We start from the raw sequence: 20,629 nt of genomic DNA, 5'->3' as shown, positions 1-20,629 counted from the left end.
GACAGTTGTGTGAATATGTATGATGAACTCTGCATTTGTAACCAAAAATAAACCTTCCAAATTGTAAATGTTCAGGATGTTACTATAAATAGCTACAAAGTATCTTAACCAGACAAGAGTTCAAATAAAGATTACCGCCATTAATAACACTTCCTCTGCTGTCTTTTGTTACTTAAAAACTGACCTATGCAACAACTGTTTTACTTCCTAAATTCAACCTAATTTTAAGCACACAGCCATTTGGTTCTGGATACTCCGTATTAACAAAAAGCTTAAATTGCTCGTATGTTTATCATATATACTTGCAACTAGAAATGTTTGGTGGCTACATTTAGCAAGTTGATCAAAATTAAAAATTTTCTGGAGTCCTCTTAGCAGATGTCTTCACTTTAAAACGAATGCAAATGAAATCTGGCATCTTTTAGAACAAAGTTCATGAACGCAGTCTGGGATACAACACCTGCGGTAGCAGAGGCCTGGACCCATCCCAGGACAGGACACCCCTTCTGGTTCTTTACCTTTGTATTTTTAAGAAATTCCAAACCAAATTGAACAGAGGACCATCGTTTTCCTTTTTAATCCTAACCCATTGCACACCCTAGGATGGGCTCTTCCACAGTCAGTCAGGACTGCTCATCTGGCACTGACCGAGCGCAGGGCTACAACACTACACGGGTTTATTTTCACTTTCGCTTAGAGTATGCAGTTAATTCAGTTGGAACACCTACGCTACAGCCCCAAATTATTTTGGAATGTAAAACAACTTCCTCGCTGTGCAAGCCCCTCAAAGGCAAGGGTGCTATGACAGCTCTAAGGCGCCTGAAGGGCCCTCAGAAACATTTTATTGCTTGCGAGGTGCCTGGTAACTAAACGGGCTCGGGTGCTGTATACTGGCACCAGTTTGCACTCCGGCCCCACACGGGCTGACAGCAGCCTTGCAGGATCCCGGCGGAGACAGCCTCTCCCCTGGCCGTGCTACGGGACCTCCTGGTTGAAGCCACCGCAAGAGAGGAGCCCAGCCTGGCAGGTGGAAGAGTCCGAAGGCGCTGGTGAGTTACTTCCCTACCCTTCGTGAAAGCGGATAGCTAACGGCACCTTTTAGCTGGGGTTCAGGAGTGGGCGGGAGGCCAGGGGCTGCGCTCCCTCATGGCAGGCTCAGTTACGGTGCCGTGACAGCAGCGCTGCTCCCACCGAATGCCCTGCTCCAGTACGATGTGGCAAGGAGCAGCACGCTGCCGACACATCCACCAGGCACCCGAGCGCAGCGCTGCCGGCTCCTCGACCCGCAGGGGGAGCGGCCGGGGCCGGGCTCCTTCCGGCCGGGGCCGCCCTGCGTGGGCAGCAGCAGCGGCACCGCCCCGGCAGCGAGGCGAGGCGAGCGGCCTCATGAGGGGAGAGCGGCCATGAGGCCGGCGCAGCGCTCCCGCCACGAGACCCTGGCTCTGCGGCAGCAGCTCATCGGGTAAGTGCTGCGGGAGAGCGGGTGGGCAGGCGCTGCTGCTCCCTGCCCGGGCCCCCTGCGCACTCCCCGGGCTGCCTGACGTGGCTGCTTGGGGCTGCCTGACGTGGGCCTGGGCCTGCTCCGCCCTGGCTGGGAGCGGGGCAGTGAGCGTGGCACCGGGCGCTCGTGGCACCGGGCGCTCGTCCCTGCACACGGCTGCAGCCGGGCGAGTTGAGCTGACCCCAAACGCTCAGATACTCCGACTGCTCGCTGGCCAGGCAACGATTTGTGCTTCACCAGTGCTTTAGGTTTAAGCGAGCAACACCGAGGGGGTAAAGTCGGTGCTGATAGCCTCCAAAGCCTGGGTTTTACTCGGGTTATTAGCCGTAATTACTGTTTCTCAAGGAAGAGAGGAGGTTATGAAACTAAAGCATAAAGTTCCCTTAAAACATGTCTGACACTGCATGCCTGGAACTGCTTATAAAGCAGAACTGTCCGTTTGGCCGAGAGCACTCCTGGCTCTAACCAAGGAAAGTGCTGGAGGCTCGGGATGGTGCTGGACCAGCGCCGTGCCCGTCCCTGGACCCAGAGGGGGCTCTGCGGGGCCCGGCACCTCGTCCTTAAAAGCTCATCGGTCAGGAATCTTAGACACAAAAAAACCTGAGAGAATCAGCATACGTCTGCTCAACTTAATTCTAGTAAGTAGAAGACTCGCTTCCAGACTCCCAGTTACTTGCTTTGTTTCAAATGACTTTACGTTCTTAGTTTTGTAGAAAGCTACCAGCCATAGCAGCAAAACTATTTGGTTTTGACCACAGGAATTGCCCCTTGCGTATTCAATAATCAAGGCTGCCTTAATCAGTAATGTTTTGTGACAATAAGAGGCAGGCTGGAAGTGTAAATGCTGAACTTGTATTCGAATTGAGAATTGTGCTAGTTGCATCAACCTGAAGAACGCCATTTGTGTTTTTGTAGGCAATTTGCCCTGTTACTGGGAACAAAGACCCAGCCTCTCCAAATGCCTCTTTAGCACATGTTGAACTGTCAGGGTAACTTCACAAAAAAAAAAAACTTGTTTTATCAACCTACTACCAGTTCACACAGAAACTACAGGATTCCTGTAGGGACACTGAATTATTTTCTTATTTTAGCATTGTCTTTTTTCATTTGTTTGATAATTTTTAAAAAAACATATTTATCATCAAATTATTTCCCTTTTCTTTTTGTTTAAGCAATCTTCACTAAACAAAGCAGTTGCCATTAGCCTTCAGTGCCAATTATATCCCTGTGACTCTATTTGGGTAGATGCATTTCAATTTTAATTGTCAAATGCGTATCAGTGAAACAAAACAAGCTCACTTAATCAGGCCCAGCCTTATAGATAAAATCAAATCACTCAAGAACCACCTGCACCATACCATCTGGACAATCAGTACCTTTAGCAAGAACCAAGAACATAGTAAAAATGGTAATAAGGTAAGACAGGCACCAAAGTTTCAAGAACAGGAAGGGCAGACAGCGTAGATGAGATGTAACTTCACAGGCAATTCCTGTGTGCTGTGCTTGGGAAGTCCTAGGGAAGGGGTTTCTGTTCTACGGTGTTTTTTCCTCCACAAGCCTAACAAAATTTGACTACTGTGTCAGAGCACAAAGGCTGTTCTCTTCCTATCCCCAGCTTTGTTTGGGGGGCCAGAAGTAAGATGACAGCATCTGCTGCTGCACTGGCGAAACGTCTTTCTCTTGATTAACTGCACTGAAAATATTACTAGCGGAATAAACTGTGACTTGGGGAATATCACTAATGCTTATTTTGCTTTCTGATGCTCCACCACAGCTCTTCTTGCAAGCTGTTTTTTTCTCATGATCCAGTGAAGATTGTGAAGGCCAAAGGCCAGTACATGTATGACGAGAACGGAAGACAATACCTTGACTGCATAAACAACGTTGCTCATGGTAAGTTCAAGTCCTGTTATTTGACACCATATTTTCCTAAGCAGAACAAGAAACCATCAGTGCTTTTTACCTCTGTTCCTTTGTGTTAGGGTGAGAGGTTATTTAACCGAACAAGCAGAAGCAGCCCTTCTTGAGCCTATAGCCTGGGCAATTACTGTTCACATTTGAATGTGTGCATGAACACGATGCTTTCCAGACTTGCATGCTGTTCTGTTTTCACAGAAAGTTACTTATTTAAAGCGTACAGAGCTTTGTACCTGAAAATGCGAGTCAAGCATCTAACTGTAAAACTCACAACTGATAGTTTGCTGTACTTGTAGAAGTTACTAAGGGGACTATCACAGGACCGCTGCTCAGTGAGGTGTATTATTTGCATTTTATGAAGCAGCTGTTTTTCTTACAGTACTTTTAAATTGTTTTAAAACGGTCAGTGCTGCCAGTAATATCCTAGTAGGGCTATAATATAATTCCTTGATGGTAAAGTTTATCTGCATATATGCAAACTACTAAGCTATTCAAATGCCTATATTCAAAATAGCAAATTGAACGCTGTTCCATTATATATTATTTTCAGTATTCAACTACCAACCATGAAATGTAATAACAGGCAATTTAAAATTTTCTGAACCAAGAAAAAGAGTTTTTAATGAAGGCTTTCAAGGTGTACCAACGTTATCTTATGCTGATAATACCATTAACGTCCCACAGCTTAAATATGAACATCAGTGGCAATAGTTCTGTACTGTTACAGGACGTAAGCATGAAGTCAGTTATGTGCTTGTTAACGATCACTGTGCATAACGCGGCAGAATCCTAAAACCCCTCTCCCCTCTCTTGCAGTTGGACATTGTCACCCTGATGTTGTAAAAGCAGCCCACGAGCAAAATCAACTGCTAAATACAAATTCTCGTTATCTTCACGACAACTTGGTTGATTATGCAAAGAGGCTCTCAGAAACACTACCCGAAAAGTTGTGCACCTTCTATTTCTTGAATTCTGGGTAAGTCAGCTGTGTCAGACCTTATACCGTTTTCACACTAGTTACATACACACAAGTGTAACACTTATCAAAAGCCAACTGCATGATCTGGAGTAGATGACTATAATATATATGTATTTTTAAAAGTGGCTTGAATTTTTTCTGTTTTGAAGAAACTGGTCACTTTTAGAACTTCTGTGCCTCCGAAGTTCACATTCACCAAGCCTCTGCATCAGGTAACTGAACAAGTGCTTTATCTCAGACGGGTTTTATTCTGTTTATAAGGCCTTGCACTACAAACAATTAATGTAAGGATTTACTGTATTAGTTTCCGGTCTGACTTGTTTTCTGAACTTGAAATTTTTTCTATCATCAGAATTCAATCTAATGATGCATATATCTTGGCTTGTGGGAGTTCCTGTATTCCCAAGCAACTTACAGTTTAAAATAAAATGAACTGTTTGCAAAGTCATTTCTGTAATTCTGCTTTTTAAGACGGATTCTACTCTGTTGAGCAGACCTACCTACGGAGTGCAAAGCACTACGGATTACTAAGGGTGTGTCAGTACTTCGCATCTAGTTCTGTGTGTTCTCTGTAAGGGCAGTCAGAATTTTAAAATTCAACTATCCACAATGAAACATTTATCAATTTTTTCAATTGTAGATCTGAAGCTAATGATCTTGCTCTAAGAATGGCACGGCAGTATACAAAACATGAAGATGTTATAGTTTTAGACCAGTAAGTATGTTTTATTTACTGCAGGGTACAAGGCACAGTTCTCAGTTCTGCGCTGTGGTCAGAGCATTACTGTTGCAGTAGGAAGGCTGCAGCTGGGAAGTTGGGAGAAGTAATGTCTCCCTGCTCAGTAGTTGTGAGACCACCTGTGAAGTAGTTAATGTTCAGGTAGGACTTCTCCAGCACAAGGCAGACATCGCCATACTGAAGCAAGGCCAGCAGCGGCCTGCCACAGGGTAAGGAAGCTATAGACTTAAATGTTTAGAAAAATTGGGTTTGTTCTGCCTCAGGAGGAAGCTAGCAGGAGATCTTACTGCGATCTAAAACTACCTCCTGGGAAGGCACAAAAATGTGAAGCCAGGTCTGAAGCTTCCTGGTGACAGGAAGAGACAAGGGCCATAAGCTGAATTCTGATGGGACATAGGAAAAAACTTTCCTGCTATGAGGGTGGTCAAATATTAGAACAGAATGGCCAGAGAGAGACTGAAAACTCCATCCTTGGAGGATATTCAGAAGCAGGCCAGGCATGTCCACCCCTGCAACTCTCTTAATACTGCTTGTGACTTAGACTGTTGTGATTCTAGTCACTGGCCCCAGAAGACCAACAACATGGAATACTGTCCCCCTGCATCCCTTATGTTCAACTACCCGTAAGCCGACTGACAGGGATCTCAGAGCAGGTCTCAGCTAAATGACTGTATTTGCACTAGGTGACACAGCCCATCTACTTCGTTTTAGCTGTCAGTAATGTTAATCCTAAAGAATTATTGATACTGAGGAAATTACTGCTTAGTTCTCCTGATTGTTTTTAAGTGCTTACCATGGACACCTGACATCCCTGATTGACATAAGCCCATATAAATTCCGAAATCTAGAAGGACAAAAGGAATGGGTCCATGTGGTATGTACCTATAGCTACTGGCTACTTGTAAATTAAATCATCTTATTTATGATATACTAAATGTAGAATAATTTGATCTATTAAATATAGAATACACTGTTCCTTTGCTTAGGCTCCTGTTCCAGACACCTACAGAGGACTGTACAGAGAGGACCATGAAGATTCGGTAACAGCCTATGCTAATGAAGTGGAAAATATTATTGAGCAAGCACATAAGAAAGGCAGAAAGGTAAGTGTGGTTTCCTTAACCATTTGTCTTGCCTTGGAAATGAGCGCAGGTGACGGTCAGTGCCATTCGACATTACTGAGCTAAGTGATACGGACTTATCGAAAAGAAAATCATGTAACAATAACCCAGTGACCATCTAATAATGCTAAGCTTGCTGTTAACTTGATTTCCACAAACTCCTCTATCGTGTGTTCAAACATTACATGGTACATATGTTTCAGATTGCTGCATTTTTTGCTGAATCCCTGCCAAGCGTTGGTGGTCAAATCATTCCACCAGCAGGCTATTTTCAGAAGGTTGCAGAGTAAGTGGCTGTTCATTATCTTCACTTTTAAAATTTAAAATGCATCCTCTATAGAGGAATTTATCTGTCTCCTGTAGCGTACAGCTTTACAAATAGAAAAAGGTGAACACTTATGCTAGAATGTAAGTTTTGCCTGGCACAGGCCTCTTTTTAAGCACATGGTACAGACTTTAGACCTGCCCAAGTTTGCTTCCAAGAAGTTTGCAAAGCACTGCCTTCTGCATGTTCTAAAGCAGTAATTATTATGTTCAGTCTCCCCTTAGAATATAATAAAAGCTGTTATATGTTACAGGCATGTGCGCAAGGCAGGCGGTGTATTTATTGCTGATGAAATTCAAGTCGGCTTTGGCAGGGTTGGCAAGCACTTTTGGGCATTCCAGCTTCAGGGAGAAGACTTTATACCTGATATCATCACTATGGGGAAACCCATAGGAAATGGGCACCCACTTGCCTGTGTAGCAACAACAAAACAAATTGCAGAAGCATTTGCAGCCACAGGAGTGGAGTATTTTAACACAGTAAGTAAAAAGTTGACCAAACTCTCCTTTTCAAGATGAGCCCGACTAGTAGAATGAGATATTAATGCAACATTTTTTTTATATATCTTCATTACCCTATGCCATTACTGTTAATATTAATGACATCTTTCTAGTATATAACTTTTATTTACTGGCTCCATCAAATATCTATATATCAGTATGCTCATTCTATCACTGAGGCTGCACCTTCAGTGACAAGATTGCATCTTCCTTCCCTTTCACCTGCTACATGTTCCTTTCCTGAATTCAGTTTGGAGGAAACCCTGTTTCGTGTGCCATCGGATTAGCTGTTTTAGATGTGATAGAGAAGGAACACCTCCAGGCTCATGCCACAGAAGTAGGCAACTTCTTGATGAAGCTATTCAAGGAGCTGAAAACCAAGCATCCCATCATTGGTGATGTCAGGTATCTGTGCCTTATTTACAGCTTTCGCTGCTTTTTGTTGGATTGAATTGTTCATGATAAACCAAACTCATACAGTTTTTAAGAGACTCATCATATCTTTGCTTTTAGCAAAAATCAAGAGCCTACTGTGTATTAGATTAAATCAAACTTGTGCTAAGCAACAGTCCAATATACTTGACCACTCCAGGCCAGTATTGCTTTATGGATTTCCATGCTAAAATAGCTCACTCTCCTGTTTAAACTTTTAAGTGCACAAAGAAAAATCAGTAAGTTGGATAAGAAATATATTCATCATGTATCTGCTCAGAAGGGTAGCACATGACTAGTCTGTACTGTAATACTATACTTCTGCAAAACAGCAATACCATTTCTATCACTAGCCAACAGCCAGCCTGCAGTTTGCGTGCCATTAAGGTTTGGTCTCACAAAAACCCTTCTCGATCCTTTGGTTCACTTGCAGTTCCTTCTTATTACATAGATTCACCCTTTATTGACTATTTCTATTTCTTTCAAAGGGGTTCTGGCTTATTCATCGGAGTGGACTTGATTAAAGATCAAGCAGAAAGGACCCCAGCCACAGCAGAAGCAGAGTATCTAATAACAAGGTACCTGGGACAACCATGCGGTTCCTCACCGTGCTAGGCAAGCACAACATTTAAAAGGAGCCTGGCACTCTGCAGTTGCTAAAGTATAGCCAACTGGAAGAAAAAGACACCAGTCAGTGCAGACAAGCATTGTCTGGGCAGCCAGCGTATCAATGCTTTTGAGTTTTTCTGAACTACATGCAAAGGTGAACGTAATTATTTGTTATTCCTCTTTCCAGGCTTAAGGAAGAATATATTCTACTGAGTACAGATGGGCCAGGAAGAAATGTACTTAAATTCAAGCCCCCGATGTGCTTCAATATGGAAGATGCAAAACTTGTTGTGGACACAATTGACAGGCTACTGACAGGTACTACAGACCAGAAAACTGCCTTATAGTGGTTGCTGTTGGACTGAGCAGCTCAGCCTGCTTTCCAAAAGTCCTGAAACAAAGCCAAGGTGGTGTAGGCACCGAACACATAGGAAAGCAGTCACTCAAAGTTTAGTCTTCACTTCCAAATTACTCCATTTTAAAGTTCCCCAAGAAAACTGTTTACTCCACAAATGCATATGCCACCTTTTAAGAGAGTTTTGCCCTGGTACAGGTTAGTGTTTACTCATCTGAGCAAGGGGAATTGTCAAAGTTAAATTTCATTCTTGAAAGCCATCATATTGATGCATTTGACACTCAGCTTTTTGTACAACTTGTGTGCATTCATTGTTAACTCAGACAAAAACTTGTCTCAGCCACGAGTTGAAGTTCTTGCTTTTTGTCCCTCTAGATATGGAAGAGCAACGTCTGAACCAGGACAAAACAGCCACTTGTTCTACCTAAGCAGGTACTTACTTATATTCACTCCTTACACTATTATTTAAAAGCTAAGGGTTCTAAGGTTAGCTTCACAGGCACTGCCACTGGCAGTAGATCAGGACTAAGTATTCTCAGACATGCTTTTACTTGAAATTAGTTTCCAGATATTTTTGGCAGTCTGGAGGCATGGACTAGACTGGGATATATCTGGCATTCACAGCTACCTTCTATTAGTCTGACACCTCTGGAAAACACTGTGTATTCACTTGTTTTCAAACTAGGTCCAACAAGTCTCAGAAATGCCTACCCCGAGCACAGCTCTTATGACAGTTGCTCGGTGCCTTTTGCCTCCAGGCAGAAGCTGGCACAGCTTCATACAGCGTGCAGTTACAGTCAGATGGATAACCACTTCTCAGCAAGCCTTCCGTAGCTGCCCTTAAGAAGGTGTGCTGCAGCACTGTATGCTCTACATGCCACCATTAGGGATCCTCCACTTAAGCCAACAGTTTTATGAAGAGCTATAAGCAGTACTTTTACAGCCATAGCTCCCACTTCACGTAACATTTGATTTTAAAATACTGCCTTTGGTTTTCTTGAGCATTTTTCTTTTAACTACACAGAATCATTTCAGGTTTGTGGCTGATGTATCACAATTAAGCATCAACTTCACCCCATACCCAGAGGTTTGTAGGCATCAATAAGACAAAACCCTGTTCAGCTTTTCAAACCTTGCAGGTCCTGGTATCTGTTGTGGCCCTTTTACAGTTTGCTTACAGAGAACATCCAGCTGCTACTCATTTTATCACACCCTCATGAGCAGTGAACACTTAGTTAACACCTTGGTAACACCATTTTGTTAACACCACTTTGGTACACCTGGCACTTCCTTAGCCTACTCCAACCAAAAGACAACATGTGTTTTTAACCAAGTACCCAATGAAGCTCTAGGTACCTGGGTATGAATGTAATCTGTGTGATGAGTGCTGGTCTCAAGCACCATACCAGTCACACTGCTATGGCCCTACATGCTAAGGAAGAGGATGCAGTTCAGTGCAATAGCATAGCAGGCACAAGAAAAATGTGTTAGTATTTTATTTAGCAAATTAATGGAAAGACATACAGCTGTTAGTACTATGTATTCTTGAGAACAGAAAGATTACTCACAGTACCAGTTTAACTTAGAAGCCTAACAACTTAGCGTGCTTGTCCACAATCTAAACTAAGCAAGAAAAGTGTTTTTCTACAAGAAGCCAAGAACGGAAAAAGCCTCTTACTAAGTACCAGTATTACACTTACATACAATGTAAGTGGAAATGAGGCAATGAAATAATTTTTTAATGATGCATTTACAAGGAAACATTTTTCCCCCCACAGGTTTCAAACATTGTTCAAGATCTACTACTAAGAAGTATTATTCTACCATGAAAATGCATGTTTAATCTTCATCCTAGCATGTCTTAGACCAGATAAGTTAACCTTAAATTTTTTTGTTATCTTGCTATTAAGTAAAAGCTTTAGGAGAAATAAATTTTATAAGAGCTTGTTTCAACTGTGGCAGTTGTGTGGAATCAGCTTTTATTTAACAAAATATCTAAAACTGCTTACGGTAGCTACTAGGAATATATTCCTTTATAAACTGTTTTCAAAACTCATGCTCTTTTAGGTTTATGCCTGTTTAAAAACTAAGATGAGCCAATTGGTTATTTTTGTTATCTACAGCTACCTATAGAAACACCATTCTAGCTGCCTTTGCCAGGCACCTCTGACCAGTTTCAGCAGGCAGCTCCATGCTAATGAGGTCCTCCTAGTATATACTCAACAAGAGGTCTCAATGAGCAGATTAAGCCAAGAACTCAAGAAATCCCCAAACTCTTAACACCAAATGCATGAGGAACAGACAGCTGAGGGTCACAGCTCTCAGGGCTGTTCTTAAGAAATACTTTGTCCTCAAGAACTATCTGAGTAGGATTAGTAAATCAGCAGTATGTTACAGCCATAAGAAACAGCCTTGCGTACAAGCCCTTGCTTTCACCAGGCAGTTAGCTATTCTTTGCATCACACACTTTTCATGCAAAGGGAAAGCCAGCTCTTCATTTAAGTGCTAGTATCCCCAGTTTGTGCTTAAGGCCACATCACCTGTAAAGGAAGCATTACTTGAGGACCTACTTCCAAACAGCACCAATGTAACAGCCAGCTGACAAGCTACTGCTAACACACTAGCCAGAAACACTGCAGCAGTACATCCTGGCACAACACTATGAAAATCCCCCTCTAGAGGGCAAACCATCTGCTAGGAAAAAATTCTGCTAACCCTTCAAAAAGAAAACAAGTAGAAGGATGGAACAGAGTAAAGCACTTCATTTTTCCATCTTCAAGAGTAATACTTCTGAATACTGTACTCATTTAATTGTCTGTAGTTTTATATTTTATAGCTGGGCATTGTTACATACTCCAATAACATAGCTATCATGCCCACTATATGATTTTAAATCTGCTTCAATTTTCTTTATACTCAAGATTTCTCCTTAACCCCAGCCAAAAAAGTCTTAGAGACTTAACTTCAGTTTGTTTCCAGAGACAACCAGCAGGGAGCAGCATATTATAGTCCCTGCAGGAATAGCTGCTTGCCTTATGAAAAAAAGTGAACATATCACTAACATTTGTTTTTCTCTTTCCTTAGTTACTTGATTTGGTTGCACTTCTGGTTTGTTTGTTCAAATCATACAATAAAAAATTATCAGCTTTAGAAGTAATATCAAACCAGTTACTGCAACAAAGATTAGAAGTTTACTCTGCACAGCAGCACTTACAATTTGGATTATTTTTAAATTTAAGATTGTGACTCCTCTGCAACAAGACAGGCAAATCAGTTATGTAGAAGTAGTGATAAAATACTCAAAAAAAGGAAAGCATCTCTCAAATCGGTCATTTGTCTAGAAATAGGGCTGCATCACTAGCAGCAGCTTTGTTGTTTTTCCTCCCACAGCACAGCTTCAGTAGAAGTTCTAAAAAACTGTGTTTTTTTGGGGGTACACAGTAAGACTGCAAAACTCAGACTCTGCATTGATAATTTAATGTCCATCTAGCCTGTCCTTCATGACAGGTATACATATTATTGAGAACTTGTAGGAATCTCTCAGACTCAAGACACTGAAACATGAAGGAAGTACAGCTAGCTTCTTGCATAGCTCTTGTGCCTCCTCCTGCAAAGCTGCCTAGACTGCCAAGCCCTACCTGAAACCTATGCCTCTGGCTCCTCCCACAGAGCCTGACAACGCAGGCATTACTAGTTATGCTGAGCCTCTCTGCTTGCCTAGACCATGAGCCAACAGCACAGCCTCCCCAGCAGCTGGGGAATTCCACCCAAGTTCTCTTCCATAACCTCCAGGCAGAAGTGACTGCAGTGTAGCTGCCACTTAACTGCAAGCAAACACAGCTACCTACCAATAAAACCCTCTAGTTCCGAGATTAAAAGCATTAAGCCCAGCTCTTCATCTACCAAAGTACTGCCATGAACTAAGTTCTGAAACAACACACCTCTGTTTTACTAATACATGAGCTGAAGAATGGCACAAGACACTAGATTACGCCTTTTTTATTTCAAAAGCTAGGATAGCTTCAATATCCATGTCATGGTGAATCAGAACACATGTAAAATACCTTACAATACATTAGATTCCAAAAAGGTACCAAAAAGTACAGTAAAATTAACACTTCCGTTACAGGAAATGTATGACACAAAAACAATACAAAATAAAAAGGTGGAAAGTGACACTGGTTCCCTAAGATGCATCTCTTTCTGTACAACTGGAGTAATGCAGAGTCCATAGTTAACTCCAAGAGGCAGTCCCTAGATGCAGAGCTGCAGCTTTAAGCAGACCCTCAAAATCAGTTTCAGTTTAACCTATTAATAAAATCATTAATTAATATCTTCAGCAAAGCTGAAATTTACACACCACACTGTCTAGACAACTAGTTATCTGTAAGTATTAAACATGTAAAACATTTGCAGGGAGCTCTTCCAAGTAAGATGCACATTTAACAGGCCATAGAAATTTATTGTAAAGTTAAATTTGGTACAGAACTGAAATCTCCATCTACAGCATTGTATACAAAACCTATGCAGTCATTTTCCAAAAGAGACCATGCCACTGCATACCTGAATAAGTTTGATCAATATGGCTTGTAGTTATTCTGATGGCCACCACGCCTTGGTGTCTTCCCATAATTTGCACTGCCTTGACCTATGAACAAGACAACAAATGCATTAAACTGCTAATTAGTTACGCTTGCTTATACCCAATACAGTTCTCTTTACTTACTGTAATCATAGCCTGGTCCATATCCATAATACCCATATCCTGAATAATCATAGCCTCCATAGCCACCATAACCTTGCTGATAGCCGTATCCTTGATTCCCATAACCCTGGTTCCAGTAATTGCCATAACCTTGATTCCAATTTTGACTTTGAGCTATAGAAGGGAAAACCATCCACAAAATCCCATTTTAGTACACACAACTTATTTTGAATGTGTCCATACTAAAGCAGTGCGTGTAGTACTTACCACCGCCTCTTCCACCTCTGCCTCTTCCTCCATAGCTACCTCTTCCTCCACCACTACTGAACTGCTGCTGCTGGTATACTTCTTTTGGCTGTGCTACCTTTATCTCGCACTGAAAACGAAGAACAAGGAGGAGTGTGTAGATCGTCTTAGAGCAGCGCTGCCCAAACCTAGCCACCCAGGGAAGCCAGCGGTTACCCTAGAGGCTAAGGACATGTATGTGCTGTGCTCCCTGTCACACGACCAAGACAACTGCATATCCAGGAGCATCTGATTTATCGCACCGCCTGGGCAAAGGTAAGCCACTATCAGCAATTCAAAGCAGGCCACTGCTTTCAGAGTACTTCATGCCGCCCGTATCCCACCATCAGCTTCCCCACAGAAGAGGTGGGGAGGTCACCTGAGCACAGCCACTACCGCTCCTGCAGTGGCCACAAGGCTGCCCTGCATCCTGCAGGACCTCAGGCTAAGGTGCTCTGCTGGCCTGCTTCACCTGAGCTGCACTGACTGAGGAGCTACCAAGAGGGCTGAGAAATAAGCCAGAGTGAGTTCCCCTGGCAGCCTTCATACACCCTACAGACAGGGTCTGTGTTGGGCTGTAAAGTACACTTAACTCTTAAAATCACCTATCGAATTATAAGATTAGGTGAAAACCAGAATTGCCATGTCCAGGACTGGTTCCCAAGCTCCAGCTCAAGCTGTCAGCCAGCTTCTACTTCCTGAATCTGCGCATGGTGAGACATGAAAACTCCTGCTCCTGGGAAAGGAACTATTCCCTGCAATGGTACCTGAGTAAACCCAGCTTGGAGTTCTTCACACAGGATCTTGCTTTAAGGTAACGTGCTGTTTTTATTATTACTATGACAAAACAAGCCATAGTTGCAAGATACACAAATATGATTTCTCTGCTCCTTGCGCACATGACCCTTCCCCTCTCCTGACAAACTTTATTGCTCACTACAGTGTCTGGCAAACAATGAACAGGTAGGTGCTTATCAAAAGTTTACCCTGTACTGTGTGTTAAGTCCAGTCTTAAACTAAGAGCAACCCAAGTCACTGCATGAAGCAGTGTAAAAGATTCAACAGGGCAGGCTTTGAAGTTACTATATGGTTGGCACTGGACACAGCAAAGAGGGACACCTGCCAGCCAGCAAACATCCTTTGCCTCCAGTCCTTCTCACTAGCTTCACACCTGAAGCTGCATTAGCTCCTGCCACAGATGAGCACCGTCAGCTGCTCAGAGCATCTCACACCACTGTTAGAGCAGGTCACACAACCAGCAGGCCAGGTTTGAGGGTCAGCATACATCTGCTCTCTGGTTCCTGCAGCAGTACCAGTAAGCCCTGCATTTATGCAGTTACTCTACGCAGAAAGAAAAGTACTGGTCTGCTCAAATGGCTTGTATCACCATACTGATATATAAACAAGCCAGTTTTTCTGTGTTTAAGTAACACAATTAGATCCTTCGCCTATAAAAGCCCCTACAACACAGCAAGCGTTAAAGCCACAAATACTGGCAAAGAACCTTGGTAGGCTCTGTGACTGAACATATGCCAAAAAAGTTATGGTAAATTGCACGCTGGCCTTATTGTACTTTGGGTACTCTGAAATCAGAGATCTACAATATCATTTTCAGAGTAAGGGTGTAGTGGTATTATGCTTAAGAACTTGGTCAAAAAATTTACAAATCCAAAGTTTTTACCTTGCTTCCACTGACGTTATGGAATTTCTTCTCCAAGACCTTCTTCACTGGATCTTCTTCCTTGAAAGTGATGAACACAAACCCCCTCCTTTTGTTGGTCTTTGGATCCATTGGAAGTTCAATTGCTTCAATCTGAAGACATGAAATACCGTTTTTAGACTTGTATTTTAGCAGAAGAGTTGAGTACATTGCATTGGGGACAGTTAGGCTGAAAGTAAGTTTTGTATCTATGCATATTGTGCAACAAAGTTGCACGAATCTTCCTATAGGAAGATTAGCTTTCAAACCAGAGGCTTTGACTCTACAAATCTTAAAAGGCACTTTTAAGATAAATATTATGGTTTGTTACAGGTAAACTTTCTAATTAGCCATGTAAGCAACTAGTGCAATATGTGCATTCCTTGCTTTCAAGATGGGTAACCTCTGGATCAAATTGTAAAAGCCTTGATTACTTCTAAAGTTAACATTTTGCAACTTGCAAATTATTAGTCAACCAAACAGCAACCATAGACTATGCTGTGTTCCACTGTTTAGTAAGATAACATTACACACCTCTCCAAACTCTCCAAAGTATTCCCTGATTTTCTCTTCTGTGGCTTCAGGGTTAAGTCCCCCAACAAAGATTTTCTTCACTGGATCCTTTTTCATTGCCATGGCCTTCTTGGGGTCAATTAGTCGTCCATCTAGCCTGTGTTCTTTCTGTTCCAGAACCTGAAACATAGTTTGATAAGATTAACTCAAGCTGAAAAGTTTCCCTATAAGGTCAGAATCTAAAAAAAAAAAAATGAAGCTTAAATTCACCTTTTCAACACTGCCAGGTTCTTTGAAGAGAATAAATCCAAAGCCTCTGGATCTTCCTGTGTTGGGGTCCATCTTTATCGTGCAGTCGGTTACCTCACCAAACTTGGTGAAGTAATCTTTCAAGTCTTTTTTGCTTGTATCCCAACTGAGGCCGCCAACGAACATTTTCCTGAAATTTCAAAAAGAGCTATTTAGACTCAGGAAGTACTACAGAAAAGCACATGCAGCAAGATGCTCAGGCTGGTGCACAACTCAGCAGCATTGTCAGAAACAGGGCCAAGTGCTTAAGATTAAACACTTCTGCATCTTGTCAAAACCTGACTAATACTACAGGAGTGCACAACATGGTTTTTCTTCCCTCCTCTTTGAAGGAGTTACACAGTGCACCCTAAAGTTTATGACATGCCATAAGAAACAGTAAAGGTGGCCTAATGTGTTCCTTAAGAGTGACTTACATTCCTCCAGCATGATTCTGCTATTTGCAACAAAGCAGTATTGATTACTAATTACTGCCAGTTCAGTTTTTGGAAAGAAACTGGGGTCGTTTCTAGTGCTTTGAAAGCACTCAGGCTAGAAAAGGGCATCAAAAGCAAAATACTTAAGACCTCTTATGATTTGGATAAATGGCTGTAAAAATGTTAGTCCTAAGAACAGCCCCCAGAATTTAACCAGACAACTACAACCCCTAAGAACAGCCTCCTACAGCAGATGGGACTTTGGACCTGCCTCAACAAGTACGCTGTGCACTTCTTCCTGTTTAGGTCCTGAATCTAGTCCTACCTCACCAGTACTACACCACTCAACTAGCCTTCCCCTTCCTGAAAGGCCACGATACAGCACTTCTCTACCCACTTGCCCACACAGAACAGCTCCAAAGCATCACAAAACTAGAAACAAATGAAGTCCAATGCAGAACTGAAGCTAACAAGCAAAACTAAGATCTGTCAATAAGGTACTTATCAAATGCCTCACTTCCAACGAAAACATTAATAATGTGACTGTATTTTCTATTTTCAGAGTTTCCAAGGTAACAAACTAAGCTTTTGAAAGCATTTGAGCCTTTTTACTTAACTATAGACTAAAGCAGTTTAAGTTGTCATTGCTCTGTTTACAGGCAACCCAGATCTAGCACTAGAAGCCAGCAACACTTTAGAAACTAGACTACGACTACATAAAATTGGCTTTTGGTGTTAAAGTAACTGTGACTTGCTGAAGCCAGCATCCATTGATGCTCAAAAGGCAACATAATTAAAAAACCTTTAAGTGCTCTGTTTTCTAGGTTCTTTGCCTTGAACTGGATGGAACCATAACCTTTGTAGGCTCAGTCATTGTTCAAATCAAGCCCTGCTCTCTCAAGTGCAGCATGGTACAGAAGACCCAAGCAAAGTCCGTGTGCTTCTCACAGCCATTAAAAAATAGGCCCTAAAGAAAAAGCCCTACAAATTTTACTAAGCCTTTCAGTAACAGGTAAAAGTTAACTTCATGGCTTCATTCACATCAGAATAGCTGACCATGCAGGACTCCTATAATCTGCAGACCTTTTTGATAGCATACCCTGGAACCATTAAACACACAGAATGGATCCAGAGAAATTCAAAGTTTGGGAGGACAACAGCAATTTGTCCACAGGAAGCTTTAGCTGCTTTATGCCCAACAGACAGGGCTATGGTAGACAGGCAGACATTGCCACGTGCTAAACTCATCTTTTACCACAGGAGTAGATATTACACTTTGTGATTTACAATCCTTTGTTTTTAAGTTATCATGATCAACACCTACATGTATATAAATACCACAGTGTAGAGTCTTTGAAATTAAGACCAATTTCCTAGTATTTAGTTTCCCCTTCAGAGGCCACACAAGCCAGAAAATTGCGCTCTTAAGGTATAGTTATTTTCTTCCTCCCTCCTCAGCATATCAACACAGATAAATCAAAGCACGTTTCAGCTGTTAACAAAACAGCATCAGTGTCCTGAACTCTGCCTTGGACCAGTCCGCAGGTTTAAATTTTCACATAGTTCAATCCCTGACAATAACTGCTTTTCTTAGGGGTTTTAGTTCACATCGATTTGGGGTTGAAAACTTGTTAACTCCTGCGCAACAAAGGAGAAGACAAGACACTAACACCCACCATGAGAGCAGAATACTAAAGATATATAAAGAAAACACACATTGTGGATGTGGTTCTTAATCTTTCAACAGTGGAGAAGGCACATCCAGCCCTAGGTAATGGGAAACTTGTGTAAGTCTTACTCCTTCCCTTAGAGCCTAAATCTATTATGCTACAGTGGCTTCAGCTCGCTGTTAGCCTCAGGGAGCTGACCCCTCTGATCAGGCCCAGTGACAACAAAGGAAGTTCCAATGAAATACACGGGCAGAGAGGATCACAAAGACCCTCTTCGGAAACAGACTGCAGTTTTCAAGTTGAGCATGGATATTCATAAAAATAAGAAACTGACAAACTACAACGGTAAATAAATTAATCTTAAAGCTGAAATCCAACAAAGCCACCAAGACTCCTCCACAAATCGCTCCTGAGTGATGAGCAGTTTTCTGACAATGCTGCCAAGTAGTACACCAAAACCGCTCTTTCTTCCCCAAACGCATCACACATCACCTCGGTCACGCCGTTTTTCCCTCAGCCCCTCCAAAAATACTTAAGACTACCACGGCTACCTCCCAAGCGCGAGTTATTATTTTTGGAGGCGTTACACAAAGCGTGCTCGTGTTTACACCAACGGCGAGGCTCATCCATGCGGCCCCCGGCAAGTTGGAAGCAGCCCACACCCCTCCGCCAAAACCCAACTCCCCCCGTCCTCTCCTTCCCTTAAAAAGGCCCGAGGAGGAGAGGAAAACGCGGGCCGGGAGGCGAGCCGAGCTCAATCCCCTTCCATTTTCCAGCGGGAGCAGGCGAGCAGCGCGCTCCCCGCCCCTCCCCCAGCCACCACATGGCGCCAACAAAAGGCAGCTCCAGAACAAAGGAAGCGCTGCTGCTGCTGCGAGTGCTGCTGCTGCTGCTAGCGCTGCTCGTGCTGCTGGCGCTGCTGCAGGGCCGCGGCTCGCCCCAGCGCTCCGCACCGGGGCCTCCCCCCCCCCCCCCATCCCCCCAGCCGGGCACCGCCGAGCCCCGCAGCGGGCCCGGCTCCCGCCCGCCTCCCGGGGCCCTGCCGGCGCCTCCTTACCCCGCGTCCTCCTCGTTCTTGCTGGCGTTGATCTGGTCGCCTTCGGCCCCGTTCTGGCTGGCGGCCGCCCCCGCCGTTCCCGCCGCCGCTCCGGCTGCCGCCGCCGTTGTGGTCGCCGCCGCCGCCGCCGTTGCTGCCGCCGCCGAGCCCGCTGCTGCTGCCGCTGCCGGGGCCCCGCCGGTGTCGGGCTGCTGCTGCTGCTGCTGCTCCCCCCCGGCGCTCTCGGCCGCTTCGTGCCCGTTCTGGGTGGCGCCGGCGGCGGCCGCCAACTGCTGCTCCGTTTCGGACATGCTGCCCCGGCCGCTGAGGCGAGAGGCGCCTGCAAGAGACGGGCGGAGCGGGCGGGCGGTCAGCGGGCGGCTCCCCACGGCCTGCCCCCCCCCCCCCCCCCCCCCCGCCGGGCCCGGCCGGTCTGATCCGGTCCTTGCCCCTCCCCCCCCGCCCCACAGGCCCATACTCACTTTAAAACCCGCTCGCGATAAAATCCGGGCCGGCCGGAATCGGATTAAAATCCCCCCTAGCCCGCCGAGAGCCGCCCTGCTGCGCTCCGCCGTCCCCTCCCCGCGGCGCTCCGCTGCTCCGCGCCGCCGCCTCCTTCCCCCCGCGACACGTCCCCACCGGCCCGCAGCCCCAACGCGTGGCCGCCTTTATAGCGCCGGAGCCCCGGGCACATCGCAACAAGGCGCCTCGTCGTTGGCCTCCGCCGCTCGTCACTCGCGGGAGGCTGCGGGTTCTGATTGGCTTGGCGGCGCGCGGCGGGCGGGGAGGGAAGCGGTTGGCGAATGGCCGCCCGCGGCACTGGGCTGAGGGGGGAAGGCGCGCGAGGGGCCTCGCGCCTCGGCTGCCCCCTGAGGGGGCTGTGAGGTGCCCGCCGCCTTCCCGCTGCCTCAGGGGCTCGCTCGGGGTTTTCCCCTCGGCCGGTTCCGCTGCTGCTGGCCGGGCTCTCGGCTGTGGCGTGGCACAACCGGGGCTCTCAGCTCTCAGCCCAGGCCTCGGCGCTTTGGCCCAGGCAGGGCTGGGTGAGGGGGGCAGCGCTCCGTGCGGGTCCGCCGCAGGTTGCTGCGCGGTGTGGGGTCCTGGTGGCTCTCGTCACAGGGGCAGAGCTCGGGGTTGGGATAGACAGGCACAGCTTGCAGCCACGTCTTTAAAAGGGAAAAATTATGCCCTTTGCTTGAGGGCTAGAAGTAACAATTATTTCCTAACTCTCTGTAGTAATGAATGCGTGTGCTATAAGGGTGCTCTGCCCTCTCAAGTATCTCCCCTGGCTCTACTTGGGTACTTGCACCCGCTATTACAAGGCAGAAAAAACGCATGTAGCTAAGTGAATATAGCAAGGCATTATATTGTTAGGCAGCCTAGTCTAGGATGCAGGCTGTCCTTCAGCAAACTGCTTTCAGAGCATCTTTTATCCTCTACAAGATTTGTTTTCTAAAGTAACAATTTGGTAAAGTTAGCATAGTCTATGCTGTGTGTGATTTTATAACCTTTGTAGCTGTA

At 44.7% G+C, this 20,629-nt stretch overlaps 2 protein-coding genes across 9 annotated transcripts in view; one reads left to right on the top strand and one right to left on the bottom strand.

The window, feature by feature from the left end:
- Positions 1 to 19,783, bottom strand: part of HNRNPAB (heterogeneous nuclear ribonucleoprotein A/B) — a 29,747-nt gene extending 9,964 nt beyond the window's left edge. For 3 of the 8 annotated variants that reach the window (XM_040573784.1, XM_040573781.1, XM_040573783.1), the window contains exons 1-8: positions 19,594 to 19,783; positions 19,133 to 19,451; positions 15,951 to 16,119; positions 15,702 to 15,860; positions 15,150 to 15,281; positions 13,451 to 13,559; positions 13,205 to 13,357; positions 13,042 to 13,126 (exon numbers count right to left, since the gene is read on the bottom strand). In XM_040573784.1, the coding sequence (XP_040429718.1) occupies positions 13,056 to 13,126; positions 13,205 to 13,357; positions 13,451 to 13,559; positions 15,150 to 15,281; positions 15,702 to 15,860; positions 15,951 to 16,119; positions 19,133 to 19,422 (1,083 nt within the window). In that variant the 5' untranslated portion in view covers positions 19,423 to 19,451; positions 19,594 to 19,783 and the 3' untranslated portion in view covers positions 13,042 to 13,055. Of the gene's footprint in view, positions 1 to 12,461; positions 12,787 to 13,041; positions 13,127 to 13,204; positions 13,358 to 13,450; positions 13,560 to 15,149; positions 15,282 to 15,701; positions 15,861 to 15,950; positions 16,120 to 19,132; positions 19,452 to 19,593 lie in introns of those variants that run through there. The other 5 variants (XM_040573787.1, XM_040573785.1, XM_040573788.1 and 2 more) reach the window with 3 other exon arrangements.
- On the top strand, positions 1,308 to 10,436 carry LOC121078058 (5-phosphohydroxy-L-lysine phospho-lyase-like). Its single transcript, XM_040573779.1, has 13 exons — positions 1,308 to 1,462; positions 3,276 to 3,394; positions 4,235 to 4,394; positions 5,038 to 5,112; positions 5,923 to 6,010; positions 6,123 to 6,239; positions 6,461 to 6,543; positions 6,836 to 7,061; positions 7,333 to 7,487; positions 8,003 to 8,092; positions 8,311 to 8,441; positions 8,854 to 8,910; positions 10,257 to 10,436. The coding sequence occupies exons 1-12, from the start codon at positions 1,404 to 1,406 to the stop codon at positions 8,904 to 8,906; spliced, it is 1,356 nt and encodes a 451-aa protein (XP_040429713.1). The 5' UTR covers positions 1,308 to 1,403; the 3' UTR covers positions 8,907 to 8,910; positions 10,257 to 10,436.
- Positions 19,784 to 20,629: the final 846 nt, after the last annotated feature.

The sequence above is a fragment of the Cygnus olor genome, chromosome 14, assembly GCF_009769625.2.
Source record: "Cygnus olor isolate bCygOlo1 chromosome 14, bCygOlo1.pri.v2, whole genome shotgun sequence".
NCBI lineage: Eukaryota > Metazoa > Chordata > Aves > Anseriformes > Anatidae > Cygnus > Cygnus olor.
This window is presented reverse-complemented; position numbering and strand designations above follow the sequence as displayed.